General features: G+C 45.8%; 1 protein-coding gene across 1 annotated transcript in view; it reads left to right on the top strand.

Moving 5' to 3' along the window:
* LOC311161189 (uncharacterized protein) overlaps positions 1–2,648 on the top strand; it is a gene marked incomplete at both ends in the record, with an annotated part of 32,616 nt that extends 29,968 nt beyond the window's left edge. Inside the window, one exon of the mRNA XM_084218539.1 lies at positions 2,528–2,648. Coding sequence (XP_084074665.1) covers positions 2,528–2,648 — 121 coding nt within the window. The remainder of the gene's footprint in view (positions 1–2,527) is intronic.
* Between the last annotated feature and the right edge of the window lie 13,851 nt (positions 2,649–16,499).

The raw sequence follows: 16,499 nt of genomic DNA, 5'->3' as shown, positions 1-16,499 counted from the left end.
GTTTTGGCTGACCTGCTGATAGATCAGGTTCCCCCTCCAGATTTGATCATTCCCTAAATCCATAAAGAGATGCCTGAGGCAGGTCAGATTGTTTCTGCAGCCCAGTTCCCTTCATATGAAAAGCTCTTTGCACATCTAAGCTGTAGGTTTTATTCACCCCAGCCAACAGACAGACCTGAGTCACACACCAGCCACCCTCGTGTTCATCTGTTCCCCTGGGGTCTTCCACTTAGGAGCACAAAGCAGTGGCAGAACAAATTTGTGGCAGAATGTATCTTCTGTAATTGTACACGAGCCAACTTGTTAGATCATTTTCTGTCCCAGCTGAAATTGCGGCTCCGTGATTGCCTGTGATTGAGCAGAACTAAAAAACACATAATTACACAGGCCAAGGCACAGACATGGGCAGCTACAGATGCTGGTGCTTAGCTGGGAAAGTGCAGCACATGGTGGGGAAAAGTTGGAAATTATGTGTACATTCCACTTCATCCCCACTGCAGAGCTTTTGGCCTTCAACTTGTGCAGAGCAAAAGGCTGGAATTTCTCAGGTGTAGTGACAGATTGTGTGGCACAAAACATCACAAACTGTGTCAGTGCTTGAGCTGGTGGGTTCAGCTCGCCCAGCCAGACGAAAGCAGTCTGGACTAACACTGGTGAGACAATACTTGGCATCTCCCAGGCACATCATTCTTGGCTGTAACATCCCCCTCCTGGTTCATGTTCTGTTTTCTCTGTTGTTGACCTCCAGTGATGGAAGAAAGGGGTTGGACAGGGAGATGAAAAGGAGAAGGCAGTGGATGGCTCTGGGAACAGAAGAGAGGCCTGAAGGAATGGGAAAGAGAAGGAACAGCTGTGGGGCTGGGAGGGAAATGGAGACAGGGAATGAAACAGATATGCTTCCCCTTTGGGATGGTGGGCTGAGCCAGTGTGAACAAACCAGGGCTAATATGAAAGAGAGGAAACCAGAGAAGAGAAAAAAGATGGAACAAGGGAGATCACAGAGAACAACAGGAAACAGCACTAAGAGGACAGAGATGAAGGCTGGGACATGTTGGGGAAAAACAAACAGTGAAAAAAAGACTTCAGGAATATTATGCAAAAGACAGGGAGAATTAGAAAAAAGTCCTATGAAAATGCCAGCAACCCAGCTGCTGAAACTCCTGTACACTTACGTCAACATCACACCACAGATCAGCACCAAGGGAGGAGGTTTGGGGTTGATTTTTAATTTCATGGAAAGGCTTTCAGTGATGCAGAACACGAACTTCAGCTCCCACTGAAGTCAGAGTGGTTCAGAGGTGCTTACAGCCACAAGAACACAAGACCCAGCATGATAAAGCCCAGGAGATGGGAAGCTACATGACAACCTTGAGAACAACCAGCCTGTACCTTGTTCAACTGCCACCTCAAGACCCAGGGTAATGAGGACCAGCACATGCAGGGAGGGAGCCCTGGGCAGGGACAGTGCCCAGCCCTGCCCTGCACCACAGCAGCCATTTGCCCCCTTGTCCCCGATGAGCAGTGAGGTCCTTCATTTACATGTCTAAGCTTGAGTAGGGGTAAGAGGCATCCTCTTTGCTGCTTGAAGTGAAATGTTTGGCTTATTGGCACAGCTTGTTTAATTTGGCTGTTAGCGCTCGGTCAGTGTTATTAGAGAAAGCAATAAAAACACATTAAATACAAGGAGCTACATTAAAACAACATGGAGTTCGCAATGCAAACCAAAAAAAGCAGGAGGGCCGAGTATGGAGACAGCCATTCCCTCCTTCAATCATCCTCTTCTTCTCCCTAAATATGGAGAGTGTTATGGAGGAGGGGTGGAGGGCCCAGGGGTCACCATTCATCTGGGAAATGTCAGATCTGTATCCAAGTCTGGCTCCTTCCCCCAGTGCCACGGTGGCTGCTGAGGTCACAAGTGGGGGCAGATATTTCACTCTGATGCAAGATGAGAATTCAAAAGCACTGAGCTCCCAAAACTGTAGCTTCTGCCAGAGTTTTGCTTCAATGCAATCCCCCCAGAGGCAACTGGTGTCCACGTCCCTCCAATCTACATAAACCAGAATTAAAGTGCACCTAAAGTGTTCTTCCTCTCCACACATCACTGAGTATGGAAGCTGACCTGCTTCTATACTCAGTTCTTACACTTGCCATGTTTCTCCATTGTTTTCTTGTGACCATATAATAAGGGGCAGTCCCCCAACCACAGAGAGGGACTGAGAGATGTCAGAGTGACACACATCACCTACTCTGGCTGGTGCTCACTGCTTGAGCCCAGCTTTTGCAGCTCCATCAGATTTCCTGGGTTCTGCTCCAGCCTTGAGATTTTTAATTGCATTTTATTAACTGATCTGAGCCACAGCTGTGTCCCCACATTTCTGCTGCACCATGAAAACCACAACTGCATGTTACATCTGGGACAATGGTGGGGTGATTGTTGTTAAGCCTGGGATTCCTAAGGAAACAAAGCATTACAGGTATTGACTCTCTCTCTCTCTCTCTCTCTCTCTCTGTGTGTGTGTCTGAGTAGTTCTAGAACAGCATCAGACAATTTCAACACAACAGAGGAGAGGATCTCTCAAAGCTCTGAAGCTCCCAGAGGTGATTGGAGAGGACAGCTGGAGGATACAGACACCATTAGTATTCCCTGAGGAAAAGGCAGTGGTGAGTGCTCCCTTGACAGCAGACAGTGGAGACAGCACAGGAGTGAAAGCTGCTCATTAGACCTGCTGATCAGGAAATTACTCCTTAATAACCTCAGTGTGCCTGAACACCTTTTCTTGCCACTCCTATGGGAGCTGGACCCTGCATAGTTGTTACAATCCCAGCTTTCCCCACTCACCTGCCCTTCATCCTGAGGCCCAAATTCCAGGGGAAGGGGGTCCCTGTGTGCTACTGCAAAATAGCAACAGAGGCAGCAGCGAGAGGATCCCGGTGCAAAATGCTGGAAGTGCAGTGCTGCCCCTTAGCACATCCATTGTTCCTGCCCAGGGGCAGCTCTGAGAACGTGGTGGAAGTTACAGGAACTGGATCACTGGCTTGAGCAATGTCCCTTCGAGGGCATTCACTCCCCTATGCCATGAAATGACAAGTTATTATTTAACAGCAGACCTCACAGGCAGGAATGTTTTTCTGTATTCATGGCCTCTAACAAGCATAGCAATTGTTTACTGTACTCTGAGCAACCCAACAGTAGCTATAATGTAATAATTACAGAGAATCCTTCCTAAAAATGTATTTCCAATGCATCAGCATAAATTCAGCTGGCAATGAACACATGAGTTCAGCCCAGCTTCAGAATCAGATCGTGCACTACGTTTTGTGCAGCTGTGCAAGGACTTTGGTGTGGAGCTCTGGAGCCAATGCCTTGCATTGATGGAGGGAAGGACAAGAAGCAGCACAGAAGCAGACAAAAGAGCCACAGGTTCTGTTCTCTGTGGTCAATGACAACAGAAAACACCAGGACAATTTTCAATCTGGATAAACTGAGGGACTGGAAATCATAACATATTTTTTTTAATCTGGGTGCTGACTTGTTGGTCTCTGGTTTTAGAGGTTCAGTCTGAGTCCAGGCTGCATCAGCATTTTTCAAGGAGATGATTCATTATTATTATTTTATTTCATCCCAGACACTAGAATAGCATCTAGAGGACTCTGCAAGCTCTTTGGAGGATCCTTCCTTGTGCTCAATATTAGTGAACTCCAGCTCATGCTACTGTGCCTCAACTTCCTCACCTGCAAATAAGGCCAAGACAGAAACCCCTCAACCTAGGAGTCTGTTCGAGTTTTGAAAACAATTCTAGCACCTTAAAAGAAGGTTTCCCTAGAAGCCCAGTTTGCAATTTATTGCTTCAATTAAAAAGTGTGTGTTTTACAATCCACAATCTGTTTACACCTCTTACAGTTATCTCTAAAAAGAGCTGGGCTCTGGTAGCTCACAGATTTGGCATAGCTTGTCAAAGAAGCAGGCTCACCAACCTTCCACAACACACAGCACTTCTGTGTAACTTTGCAGGCTGTGTTTGACTTGTCTGAACTTGAACAGTCACCACTGATTGATTGGCTTCTAAAAATACCCACCCACCATGTTTCGAAGTCTGGAGAGCTCTTGTTGATTTCGATGGAGACTTTCTTGCTGGTCAGAGGCTGACACAGACATCTGACACCCCAGCTCTGCTCCTGCCTCCTGCCATGGGAGGGACCAGCAGAGACACCCAGGCCTGCTCCACACACTGACAGCTCTCAGCTCTGGGGCAGGATGAAACCAGCCCTACACATCTCTTCTCTTCCTGCATCCCCATTTCCAGGCTCCTCCTGCAGCTATTTGTACTCAGTGGAATGATCTGCAGCCACCAGGAGCTGGAAGTGTCCCCACAGTGAGGGGAGAACTTCCAGAGGCAGCCACTGCCAGCAGAAGGCATGGCAGCACACCCTGGAGAGAGATGCACCCTGGTCACTGTCACAACAGCCACCAGGAGAAAAGCCAGGCTGCCACCTCCAGTGGAGGCAGTGGATGTCCTGTTGGTCTGTAACCTGTCACTGATGCTCCCAGATCCATCATCAAGCCAGCTCTAAGAAAGAGCTCCATCAGAGGATAAAAGCTACTTTGGGCTCCCTGGAAGACCACAGCTAGACAGTTGCCTATGAACTACCAGGCTGATAGAAGATATTAATATTATTATGGGAGCATGTGGGCTTGGAGATGATCACTACAGCCAGACCCACTTTCACAGCTCCACATTCAATCCCTTTTGTGTACAGGTTACAAAATGGGATCTGGCTCTGCTGCCCCAATCCAAGGTCTTGCAGAACCCATTGTTCCAAGACTCAGAGCCCTCCCTGTTTTCATCTTAAGTGTATTGCATGACAGTTTATAATTATTCTGTCAGCCAAAGATTTCCTTCCTTTTATATAATATTTTTCTTCTGCAGCAGCTACAGAAAGCAGTGCCCTCACTCCAGCTCTCCTACACTGAACGACCCACACTTTTCCTTGCAAGCACCACTCATTGTTCCAGACACCTTCTAAATTCCACTCTGGATTTATTCTTCCCAAAGATGGATGATGAGAATTGTCCATGGCTTTTCAGATGAAAGTTCAGCTGTTCCTTGTACAGTGGCAGGAGTGGTTCCTCATCTTCTCTGGAAACAGCTTGCCCGATAAACCCTATGATCTCATTTGACTTTTGTGTTCAGTTTTAAAAGGGGTATAAAGCAGGCTCTCCACTATTTCACTTCATTTTATTTTAGTGTTTGTTATCTGGAAAGAAGAGGGTAGTTAAACTGCCTTTTTAATTAAATTCCTTTAAATCTTTGAAAACAATAAAGAAAGAGAGATAGCAAACAAAGTAAGACAGAAGAATTACCATGTGTATGACCAGTGGTATTTTTTCCCGTAACACATTTATATATAAATCTCTTTTCCAAAAACTTGCAACATTTCTCAGTTGCTCAGTCTGTCTCCTGGGTAACTTGACACCTCACAAGAGGAGCCTTGTGCCTCTGCTCTTTAGTGGGACATGAGTCTTAGGAACTCTGTTGAAATTCTCCTCTAAATAAAGAGTATTCCTAGTTTCTGGAAGGTGAGAAGAGCTTGGGGTATTGCATCCTTCTTCCTTTGCTTCTCTCCATCTTCACAGAACTAATGAAAAAGGCTCTGAGCAGCAGTAACTTCATTAAACCATGGCCCCTTTGGGCACACAGGGAAGGTGTGTAGGTTCTTTTTGTAGGTCTGGGAAAAGCTCCTAAGAATTTATATGAGCAAGGAAACAGTAAATAGGCTTAGGTTTGCTGTAAAAAGGTTCAAATCTGCAGTGTCAAATGTTTAGAGCTCCATAAATTAAAAATAAAGCTGAAAAGCCATGGCTTAGGTAAAATAACCTGACAAAGGTCCTCTGCTGTCAGCTCAGCATCTACAGGATGAAATCTCATGCTTGCACTGGATGTGGAAGAAGGGGGTCTGTCAGAAGCTCACACCCTGACATTCAGTCAAATCCCTGGTGCAATAGTTCTGACTACAATGAAGACATCTGAGTGCAGAGCTGCATCCTGCTGCATCCTGCTGCATCCTGCTGCATCCTGCTGCATCCTCCTGCATCCTGCTGCATCCCGTGTCTCAGTGTCTCAGCTGGAACCATCAGTGCCAACAGACCAGGGCAGTGGGCAGCACAAGTGTGACCAAGTTGCTCATCTGCCATTGCTCCAGCTGGCCACAAGTAGCACAGAGGGGATATAAAACACTGTAGGTTTGACTCATAGGGCAGTCTAAAATCCCATTATATTAAGAGTGGAATGTGTTTTCCATTTTCATTGGAACTGGGGAATCAGGAAGGTGCTGATGTGCAGGTTGCTCTGTCTGTACTGCAGCACCACCTCAGAGCTCCAAAACCAGATCTTTGTCTCCAAAACCAGACCTTTGTGGCAGCTGCTGCTGCTGCTTTCAATGTACATTCAGCCTTTTTAAAGTACAGATTTCAGAAATGTAGGACTGGGTACTGAGGGCTCCTTCACTATTTACCAAATGGCTCTCAAACATTGCTTGCTGCTTGCCCTTTAGTAATAGCTACTTTAGGCAAGTTTTTTTACAACTTGCCTGATTTCTTTTTTATTCAATGCTGTTATTTTTTTTCCCCCCTAAGGTGACAATGCTTTCTGCATCTCCTTCCTCAGACACCACTGCTTTCCCAGGGACTTCTTAAACACCGAGGCCAGAAACCAAGTTCAGTTATTGTAGGTTGAAGTTAATCTAAAATTGGTGACTTGTCAATTTTAGTAGTTTTAGTTTCCCACTGTCTGCTTGCTTTACACACACATAAAACTTTTCAATAATATGCCTTCTCTCTCTTCCCACATAGAAAACCACTGTGTTTCCCTGTCCTCCACAGAGTATGTGACCTCTAGCTGCTCTTCTTGCTTATCAAGTCAAGGAATTCATTCAGCTCCTCAGCGGCTCCAACCACTGACTCTCCATTCACATCCTTCTAAAGGCCCCACCAGCTCCTTGATCAGTTTAGAGAGATTTATACTTGTGTGCCCCTTCATATCCTTCCTCCTCAGCCTTTGATTTACCATTGTGGCTTCCTTATCACTCTATAGCACTTCCTACATGTTTGTCTTTATAGCTCCTTGTTTTCCCTCTTTGAAATCACCCCCGAGCTGTGTTTCCTTGATGGCAGTGGGAAAAATTCATCTGTCAGAGAGGCCTTGGCAAGGAGCTGTGCAAACCTGAGCTCCTGAGGAATGCAAATGGCATTCTGCTCCTCACGCTGGCCCTAAGCACAGGAAGAACTTTCAACTTCCTTGGGCAGTTCTCAGACCCTTGCCTGCTTTTACATTTCCTGTGCATTCTCTGAAGAGAAGCTTTGTGCCCTCCACAAGGCATGAGGAAATATGACCTTTTTCACCTGCCCTCTCAAAGAGCCACTCCAGCCCAGCATCACTTTCTCTAGCACAGTTCCACAGCTGCACAATTTTGCTCTTCTTTTTTTCCCCCTTCCTGGGTTTTGTGATCTATTCATTACACAGTTTGTGTTACCCCATTAAAAAACCATGACTAATGGGAAAATGCAAGGTTGTGCTGGAAAGGACAGTGGCTGGGGTGACCACCACCCTGAAGATCCCCATTAGGGCCTCTTGGGGTCCCAGGTGAACTGATCTGGCTGAGAAGGATGGATCAAAGGGAGCCACAGCCCCCTCAGTACTCAGCTGCTCCTTGGCTGGACCCAAGGTTTGAGTTCCTAATCTTTTAACTCAGCCTTTGAAGTTACTTTCACATTCATTCTCCTGCTCCTAAATATCCCCTCTGCAGGGATTAAAGCTGGTAGTAAATATCTCACAAATGTTTATGATCACTATTACACCTGTTCCTAGAAGAATTTCACAGTCAATTGAGTCACATTATTCTTTTCATATTGGCCTTTCCTGCCCTGGTGTCCAGATTTCCCAATCACACAAACCAAGAGAGAGCCCTGGCAGGTTATGAATTCAGGGCATTCTTTAAAGTGTTTTAAACTCAAATCCTCACCAAATGCAGACATGCAAGCCAGGCAGATAATGAGATGTCTTCAACCAGCTGAACTGCAGAAAAAAAAAGAGGGAATGTTTCCTGTAAACATTGCCTCTAAAGCACTGAGATGTGTATGGCCAAGAACTCAAGCCAGCTGCTATAATTTCTAGATCAATTTTATCCAAATAAAGGCATTCCTACTCTACATTGCACAGCTTTGATCCTTTAGGGAGGAATTCTACTTACCAGTGTGAGTTCATACTGATGTGGATACAACCAATACTCTAGCATGCAAGAGGCTGGGCAGAAAAGCAGGGGGAAAAATTAAGCTTTCCTTGGCATTTATTCAACCTGAATTTCCCAATAGAAAAACAAAAGCTCAGCACTTATGGGTGAAATTCCCCCATGACAGAGTAAGGTTTGTCTTTCAAAGAGGAGCTAAGGCAGGCACAGTCAGGACATTTGGAATTAAACTCTACAAAGTCTAGCTAGAAGTAGGAATAGGAAATAGAGCCTTTGAGAGTCCCCTACTCCCATCAAAATCACCTGGATCCCAGGTGCTGTAAGGAGAGGAGAGTCTCCATTTGTAAAATATTCCTGGCCAGAGTTCAAGTTTCACTGTGATCACTCATTGCCAATCAACTTTCAGCTCCTTTTCTCCTGTAACCTACTTCAGCTGTTAGCACCAAGCAGCAATAAAACCATATCCATGTTCACTCAGCAATCACATTGAAATGCCTTCATGCAAAGGGAGAAGTTTCAAATCCTACACATCAGATTTCATGTGGGAACAACTTTCAGACTTCCAGTGTAGAATAACTTTTCCAATAGGAAAAATCAAGTCCTATAGCAAAGGCTGATCTAATAATTATATTCACGAGGAATATATTCACATATATATATATATATATATATACACATATTCAAGGAATATATTCACATCTTTGAATGTCCATGAAATTGGCACAGAGATACCACAGCTATACCCTCCTCTAGTTCTAAGGAAAATCTTATCCACTGAGATACTTCCAGCACAGTGTTCAATAGTTATAGCTCTGTCCTAAAAGTCTAATTGCACAACACAGTAAAAATAGATGCAACACGAGCACTTACAAAAATGTACTGCAATGTCAAACAGCTCTGCCAAAAAAACACAATGGCAGGCCTTGGTCCTGCAAAGCCCCACATGCAGTCACGCTGCTTTTTCACACATTTGGAATAGCTTTTCTAAAATCCATGCAGCTATCCATAACAGGCAAGGCCTTTTGCAGGACCAGAGGCCTGCTTTACTCGTTCTACTGGTGGAAAATTAGATCTGTTCACTCCTGTATAACCTCTTTCAAACAGTATTGAATTACCTACAGTTACTAAAATAAGACTAACAAATAAATTACTTTGCAGCCGAGCTGATAAAATGTGACTGTTTACATATGATTTAATCCTAGAACTAAGATTAAAGACTACTTCAAACAGAGCCTTTATCCAGTATGTCACATAAAACTCTGTTTGGTTTCAGCAGAGCCGAGAATGACTTTAACAACCTTGTTAATCACAGATTAAGAATGGAAAAGGTCCTACTTGGCACCAGGTGTGCCATCAATAACAACTGGGATGGAGGGGAGCTGCGGGATGACCGAGCTCGAGTGCCAAGGAGGAGCTCCAGGGCTGGAGCTGTGCCATGCTCAGAGCACAGGCACGGCCAGGCACAGCAGCTCCAGAGCAGCCCATGGGGACAGGAGCTCCTGAGACCTCCCCTCTCACACCAGGTCTGCCTGAAGTCCTCTAAGCCTCTGGTGGCTCCACTTGAAAAGTCAGCAACTATCCCTGGGAATCCAAAATTGCCTGAATCAGTGGTTTCCAGCCCTAATGAAGTCCCATCCCCTTTTGTTGGTTTGTGTTTTGGATGAAATAAGGCACAAGGCTGATGTTCCTCACCTTTCCCTTGGCAAGGGCACCATAGGCATGTGCTTAAATACATGTTAGGGTCCTGGTCCATCTTTGGGAAAGCCCAGCACTCCAGAGGCACAGGCAGAGGCTGAGCACAGCCTTTGCTGGCACATCCAGGGGAGCTCCTGCCACCCTCCTCTCTGGAGCCCACAGGCACCTGGCACCAAGGCCAGGCTCAGGGACAGGCACCTGGGCATTTCTCATGGCAGCTGCCATCTGCCAGCACCTCACCTGGCCATGCCTGTCCTTCTGCCCTCCCTCTCTCCAGGGGACTCCTCTGTGGTGCTCCACAGGACAGGTACAGCCACCCTACACTCTCCAGCTCTCCCCTCCAAGAGCATTTTTCTGCTGGGGTGGGCAATCAGCCCCTCTCAGGTTAGTGTGTGTTCCATGGCTGACTTGCAGGCACTATCATGGGACAGATGTGAGGTGGAAATGGGCTGGAGTAGGAAGAAGATCCAGGCCTACAGGACCCCAAGCCTCAAGTGAAGTCCTGCAAAGTCCTTTCTGCTCATCCAAGGCAGAATTCCAGCACCACAGGCTCTCCCAACCCCACCAAACCACACAGGGAGAAGAGAAAATCTGTTCCACATTAAAGATATCTAACAATAATTTTTAAGCACAACCACAAAGGCTTTGCATGAGCAGCCCTTCTCATATTTACCTCCCATGCAGTCCCAAGGTCCCCCAAAATGAACCAGAGACTCTCTGCACATCAGAACAGTCTGGTTGCAACAGTTGCCCTGTGTACAAGCACTGGACAAGCTTTCCCACCAAAAACCCACTACAGAAACTTTGCAAGCCCATCTTTTAGGTTTTAGCTCTTGCTCTGCAAAATCCAGGTCTGTATGGGCAACACACAGCACATTGGGATGGCAGCCAAGGATCTAGTGGACATTGCCAGCCCCAGCTCACCTCCAGCAAGAGAAGTCAGCACTGCCAGCCTGACTGACCAGCTACAGGTGAATTATCTCCCAGTTGTTGTTGTAGTCAAGACAGAAAATAAAGGGGGGACAGACATTTCTTTCCCCAGGATAATTTCAGATGTTTGTCATAAATCTCCCACAGGTAAAAAGCAGCAGAAAAGATCTGGAATCCTCCCTTCTGCTGTGCAGTAGATAAGCTGTGATTGAGCAGGAAAGTTCTTCTGAGTTTTTCCCAGTTCCCACTACTGCAGTGTCCAAATATCCCATTGTGAAACAAAGTCTCCCCCAGCGAGGTGCAGTGCCAATGCACAAGAAACATCAGGGGGTTTACAAAAGAGAAGAGCAACCCTGGCGCCTGATATTCTGAAAACGCTGTGCAGGCGACCTTTGGGAAGCAGTTCTGAAATCCCTCTCACCAAAACAGAGCCTCCTAAAATCTCTTCTCATATTTTATAACGTTGGTCAGATCTCTGCCCTGACAGTTTAGCAGTGGAATTCAAGTTTATGATCTGTACTCCACAGCCTTTACTTGCTGCAATTTACTGCATGTTAAGGCCCAAGCAATTGCAGAGAGCACACACAGAATTATATTCCTGCTTATATTGCATGTGGTTTGCATTGTTTCACTTTTATTGTGTGCTCCATGCTCTTCATGCCTTGTGTTTCTGTAGCATCTCCCAGGTGAAGGACTCAACAGTGTAGAAAGGTAAATGCAGCTGAAGAACACAGCCAAGTCTGGCAGAACCCTCCCACTCTGTGACCATTTTGACAATTTCAAGTCGTCTTGTAAAGTGCTGAGTGGTGCCTTTCTGTTCCTGCAAGAAGCCTGTGCTCCTCTGCAAACTGCTGCCAAGCTGGTGCAGGACCAGACTAGTTTATCCCTGCAGTTCCCCTGGGCAAGTGACTCTGAGCTCTCTGCCCTTTCCACAGTGCAGAGCCAGTGCCTGCACGTACCCATTTCCTTGGGAAGCTCTGCAAAAGGGCAAAGCTGAAAAATGCACTGCTGTGCAGCCAGCCCTGATCCACCTCTTCCTCCCCTGCAAGTCCCGAGGGCTTTACTAGCATGCTACTGTCAGTACCAGGAAAAAAGGAAATTCTCCTGAAGGTATTTGGGAGCCAGAACTAAGTGTGCTGACAATTATTTTCTTTGCACAGAGCTGCCATGTGTTCAGGTTTTCCTGGATAGTTCTTTTTTTCCTCATACAAATCATGCATAGCAGAATTAGAAGACTTTATATATTTGCTGAAAAGGTGGAATTTTCAAAGGGAAATAGAGATAAGCAACTGCTTGTCTAGGATTCCTGGCTATCCAGCAGCCAGTTTGAGAGCAGCAGTTGCTGGACTTTTGGCATTCCTGGTTTTGTCACATATATTAGGATCAGCTACACAACAGACACGTGGCTCTGAAGATCTGAGCCTGCTCTGTGCTTCTACAACAACCCCAGTGTCTGAGAATACCTTGTGTGTGCAGATCAACTGCACAGAACACACACACAGGATGCTCCCTGCAAATGCTGCATTCATTGTGCCAATAGACAGATTTCTGCAAGGAAATATTTACCTCCACTTGGCTTTTAGCAAGTCTTCCTGTACCTCAGCCTGTCAGTGGGATGCTGTCATCAATCCACAAATCCTGCAAACGCCCAGGACAGATATAATTTCAGTTGAATCAAAGAGGTCACCCAAGAGCAGCACAATAACACAACCAACTCAGTCACACGGGGTATTTGTCAGACCTTGTTCCTGTGTGGTGTTCTCAAATCTGACTCTCTTTAGATCCTGACTGAGCCATCACACTTCTGCCTGTGCCCCCAGCACTCAGACATATGTTCAGCTTTGCTTAAATTTGACTTCTTGTTGTGTTATGCAACTGAGTTTTACTCGGTGTTATCTTTTGATTGACTCCTCCACTATTCCCCTCCCAACAGATTTATCTGAGGCCAATGACAGCCAGCAAATACTTACTAGAACTTTTGTCTTTGGCAGCTCATGCTGGCAGTAAGTGTTTTCAGGCAGTTTGAGAAGTGGGTGTCACTTACATTAGCTCACTCTAAAATCTTGACTCACCCTTCATGCACATAATCCCTCCTGCAAATTCTAGGCCATGGATTTTAATAGAGTTTCCAAAGTAGGTGTGAGGGCCACTGGCTGTGCTAATTTAGTTCCTATTGATTTATCTTGTCTCCTTTCATGGCAGCAAATTGTAAATGCTTCCTTTGCTTCACTGGGTGTTTGCTCCCTGTGTGACAAGTCTCTAGCATTGATGGAATGTGTTAGTGAAAAGTGCCTTGATGTCTGTTTTCAATATCACAGAGACAGAGCCATCATCCAGTGACAGTCCCACTTTGGGAGAGCTGTCTGGTTCAGCCTCTCCCCATTTACCCAGAGAGGAAAGCTGGGCCCTGTGACGTGCAGACTCCACAGTAAAACACAAATAACACACCAGAAGACATTAAATACACCTGTCTTTAGCACTGGAGGTCAGACTTGCTGTCAGTGAGGGCAAAGAAGTGGAAGTCCATGGTACAGCACTGCAGTAGAGAAAAACTGATGCTTCATTAGTGTGAGCAAAGGCAGCTCCATCCAGCCTTTCTGCAGGGTATGCCTGTTTAATTAGGGCTTGATCCAGGCTGAGCCCTCAGAAAGGCCTGTGCTCCAGCTCCTTGTAGTTCTCACTCTTGATTTGAGTACTAATCACATGTTTTTTTGCAAATATAGCATGAAGCATTCCCTCTAGGGAAAAGGACATTTAGATGGAGCCTACAAAGACCATAAATTTTCTCTTTGGTTATAATTACAATATATTACATTAATGTTGTTTTTTTAAATGAACAAAACAAGTGACTTAATCTTTATAATTAGACATTTGAAAAAAAGAAGTGTTACAGATGCCTTTTGCAGTGTGTTTCCCCTGCCTCCTACACTGGGAATCCCAGCCTGTGCCTCTGAAGGAGATATGCTGGGACTGGCAGTTGCCAACTCAAATCCACAAACTTCTGGTTGTGCCAGTTTGTGAATTACAGACCTGCTGTCTGCAAATGACTGGTTTTCAGAGCAAAGGCAGCCATCATTTCCAAGGCTGAGAAAGAAATATATCATAAATCAGTGTGTATGGATTTTATTTATAAAGATCTAATTAAATTTTGTTCTGTAATTCCAATGTGCTGTTTACACACAGAGTGTATATTTTTTCTTCCTCTTTTTGGCCATGAACACAAGCAATATACCTTATAATTCTCTTCCTCCCTAATGTGCCTGTTTTGATGCTGTTAAAGTAACATCTTAGCCTATTGTAGCTTGTTACAGTGCACTGTAGAATTTTTATAGTATGTTACAGTCTGGTTTGGAGATCATCCAACCAAGCAATCTGCTTCCTTTTAAAAAACAACATAAAATACTGCATTTTTCATAATATGCATAAAGCCATGCAGAAATCCAAGCACGGAAAATAAACAGAGCATTGCCAACACCAAGCACTTAGCAGTCCTGTCCTAGGCCACAAAATCACAAGTTTGCCTTGCAAATCTTGAGATTTCAACGAAACATAATTTTGGGTTTCCTCTAGTTGCCTTTCTTCCTTTTAAAACTTTTTAGTTGTTTTTAAGCTATTCTGTACAATCACAAAAGTTGTCAATTTACCTTCAGCTTTAAAAAATGCTGAAATTATCATATAATTACAGGATATGAAGAACCAGAGCTTTGAAAAACAACTGTAACAAAATCTGTGGTAAAACTGTGAAAGTTGGTGCCACTGCAGGCTGAAATCCACTACCTGGCATAGAACTGACACACCCTCATCCCTTTAACCCTCTCTGGGATGCCCAGAGAGCTAAGCAGGAGCTAAGACTGCCCTAAACACATGCAGCAGTTGCTTGTCTCTACTTCCTTCTGAAAATTCAAAATTTTTAGCTTACTATTGGACAGGTTTTCTACTACCAAACCAAACAGGATTCCAGGTTGGAAAGGGTATTTCAAAATAACTTGAAATGTTTAGTTAAACCTAAGATACAATTTCCTTTTATCAAAGCAGAGTTTTGAATACTTTTTTTCCCCCAACATTATTGATCAATCCACATCAGGCACTGCTTCCCCCCAGTTGTTCTGCATAACTCTTAGTCAGAAGCTGCTGTTCTCACTGCTCCTGTGCTGGTTCAGCTTCCATGGAGAGACATCCATGCCCTTCCTTAAGGACAGGCAAGTCTGGTGTCACTGAGAGCTTGACCAAACCCACATGTGGCTGGGGCTCACCCAGGGATGCACAAGGGGTTCTGGTGCTGTTGTGGTTTTATACACAAGAGTGACACTGAGTTCCCACACCTCTACAGGCACTTGTTGGTTACTGTGTTGCTTAAAGGCAAAAGAAGCACCATGCCCTGTGCAGGGGCACTGCAGAACCATGCCTTGGGAAGGGCTGGGCTGCATTCCCATCCTCCACCTGCACCCACATCCTTAAAGTTCACAAGATGGGCCTGCTCAGATTTCCCTGGTAAAACAAAAGCACTTCATTGTAGTCAGCAGGGCCAGACAAACAAGCATTAAATGACAGGTCATCTGTCTCCTGCAGCCCAGCCTGGGCAGGACTCAGAGGGTCTTGCAGTAACAGCCCAGGTGCCAAGCACCTCTCCTTGGTTCTGCCCTGTGCCTGGAGTCAGCACCACAGCCTGGGCAGAGCAGGGCCCACTGCTCACTGCCCCAGGCTGTCCTGACTCCTGAGACACTCAGGATCTGCTCAGGAGTGGCCTTGGTGAGCCTTCACCAAAGCATCCAAAACCCACTCGCAGACTGGGCAGCTGGGAACTGATTTTACATTTTACTGACACTAACCAGGGCCAAAAGCTCAAGGCCCAGTCATGGAAATGATGTGCTCAAGGAGCCCTTCCTTACATGAGCAGCCCCACAGCTCAGGCAGGAGTGCCTGGCTCCACCATGGATCCATTTACAGATGATTTGCTCTGAAGTACATTAATTAGAGGACATCTTTCACTGCAGAGCTGGTTGCCAGTAGAAGGATTGTGAGCTGCAGATCTGTTCTCAGTGTTGACATGTAAGGACAGCATCGCTTCAGCAGTGATAGGAAGGTGTTGAAGGGATAAAGCCCACCCTCCCAGTAACTTCAGCTCTGGAATCACAGCAGGCCATGAGCCAGCCAGGCACTGATTTGCTCTGTTCCACAGCCCCAGCATTAACACTGAGCCTGTGGGATTGCAAAAACCTCACTCTGCTTGGCATGCTTATAGGTAAAAGGCAAACTTATGGGAAAGCTAGCAAACAAAAAGTAGCTGGGGAAAGATAGAGGCTCAGATCCATTTTAGATGCTCAGCTCCTACTGACAAATCCCCTGGAGTTTGAAGGATACACACTGAACTGCAAACTCAGGGCCTCAATGCTGCTGTGGAGTGGCTCACACTGACCTCCCCAAGATCCTACAGAGGGTGCACCAATGCAGGGAAAATCAGGCCTGCTCTGTCACCCTCTCCATCAAAGTCCACAGGTGTGAGCCAGACAGCTTCACCTTGCTGAGACAGAGGCTGGGCTGGAGTGTAGCAGCAGTGGTGGCAAAGCCCCATGCCCACAGCATCACAAGAGACCCCTGGTCCGGTGGGACATTGTACCCTGTTCCCATCA

Source organism: Fringilla coelebs (genome assembly GCF_963513975.1).
Source record: "Fringilla coelebs genome assembly, chromosome: 19".
Classification (NCBI taxonomy): domain Eukaryota; kingdom Metazoa; phylum Chordata; class Aves; order Passeriformes; family Fringillidae; genus Fringilla; species Fringilla coelebs.
This window is presented reverse-complemented; position numbering and strand designations above follow the sequence as displayed.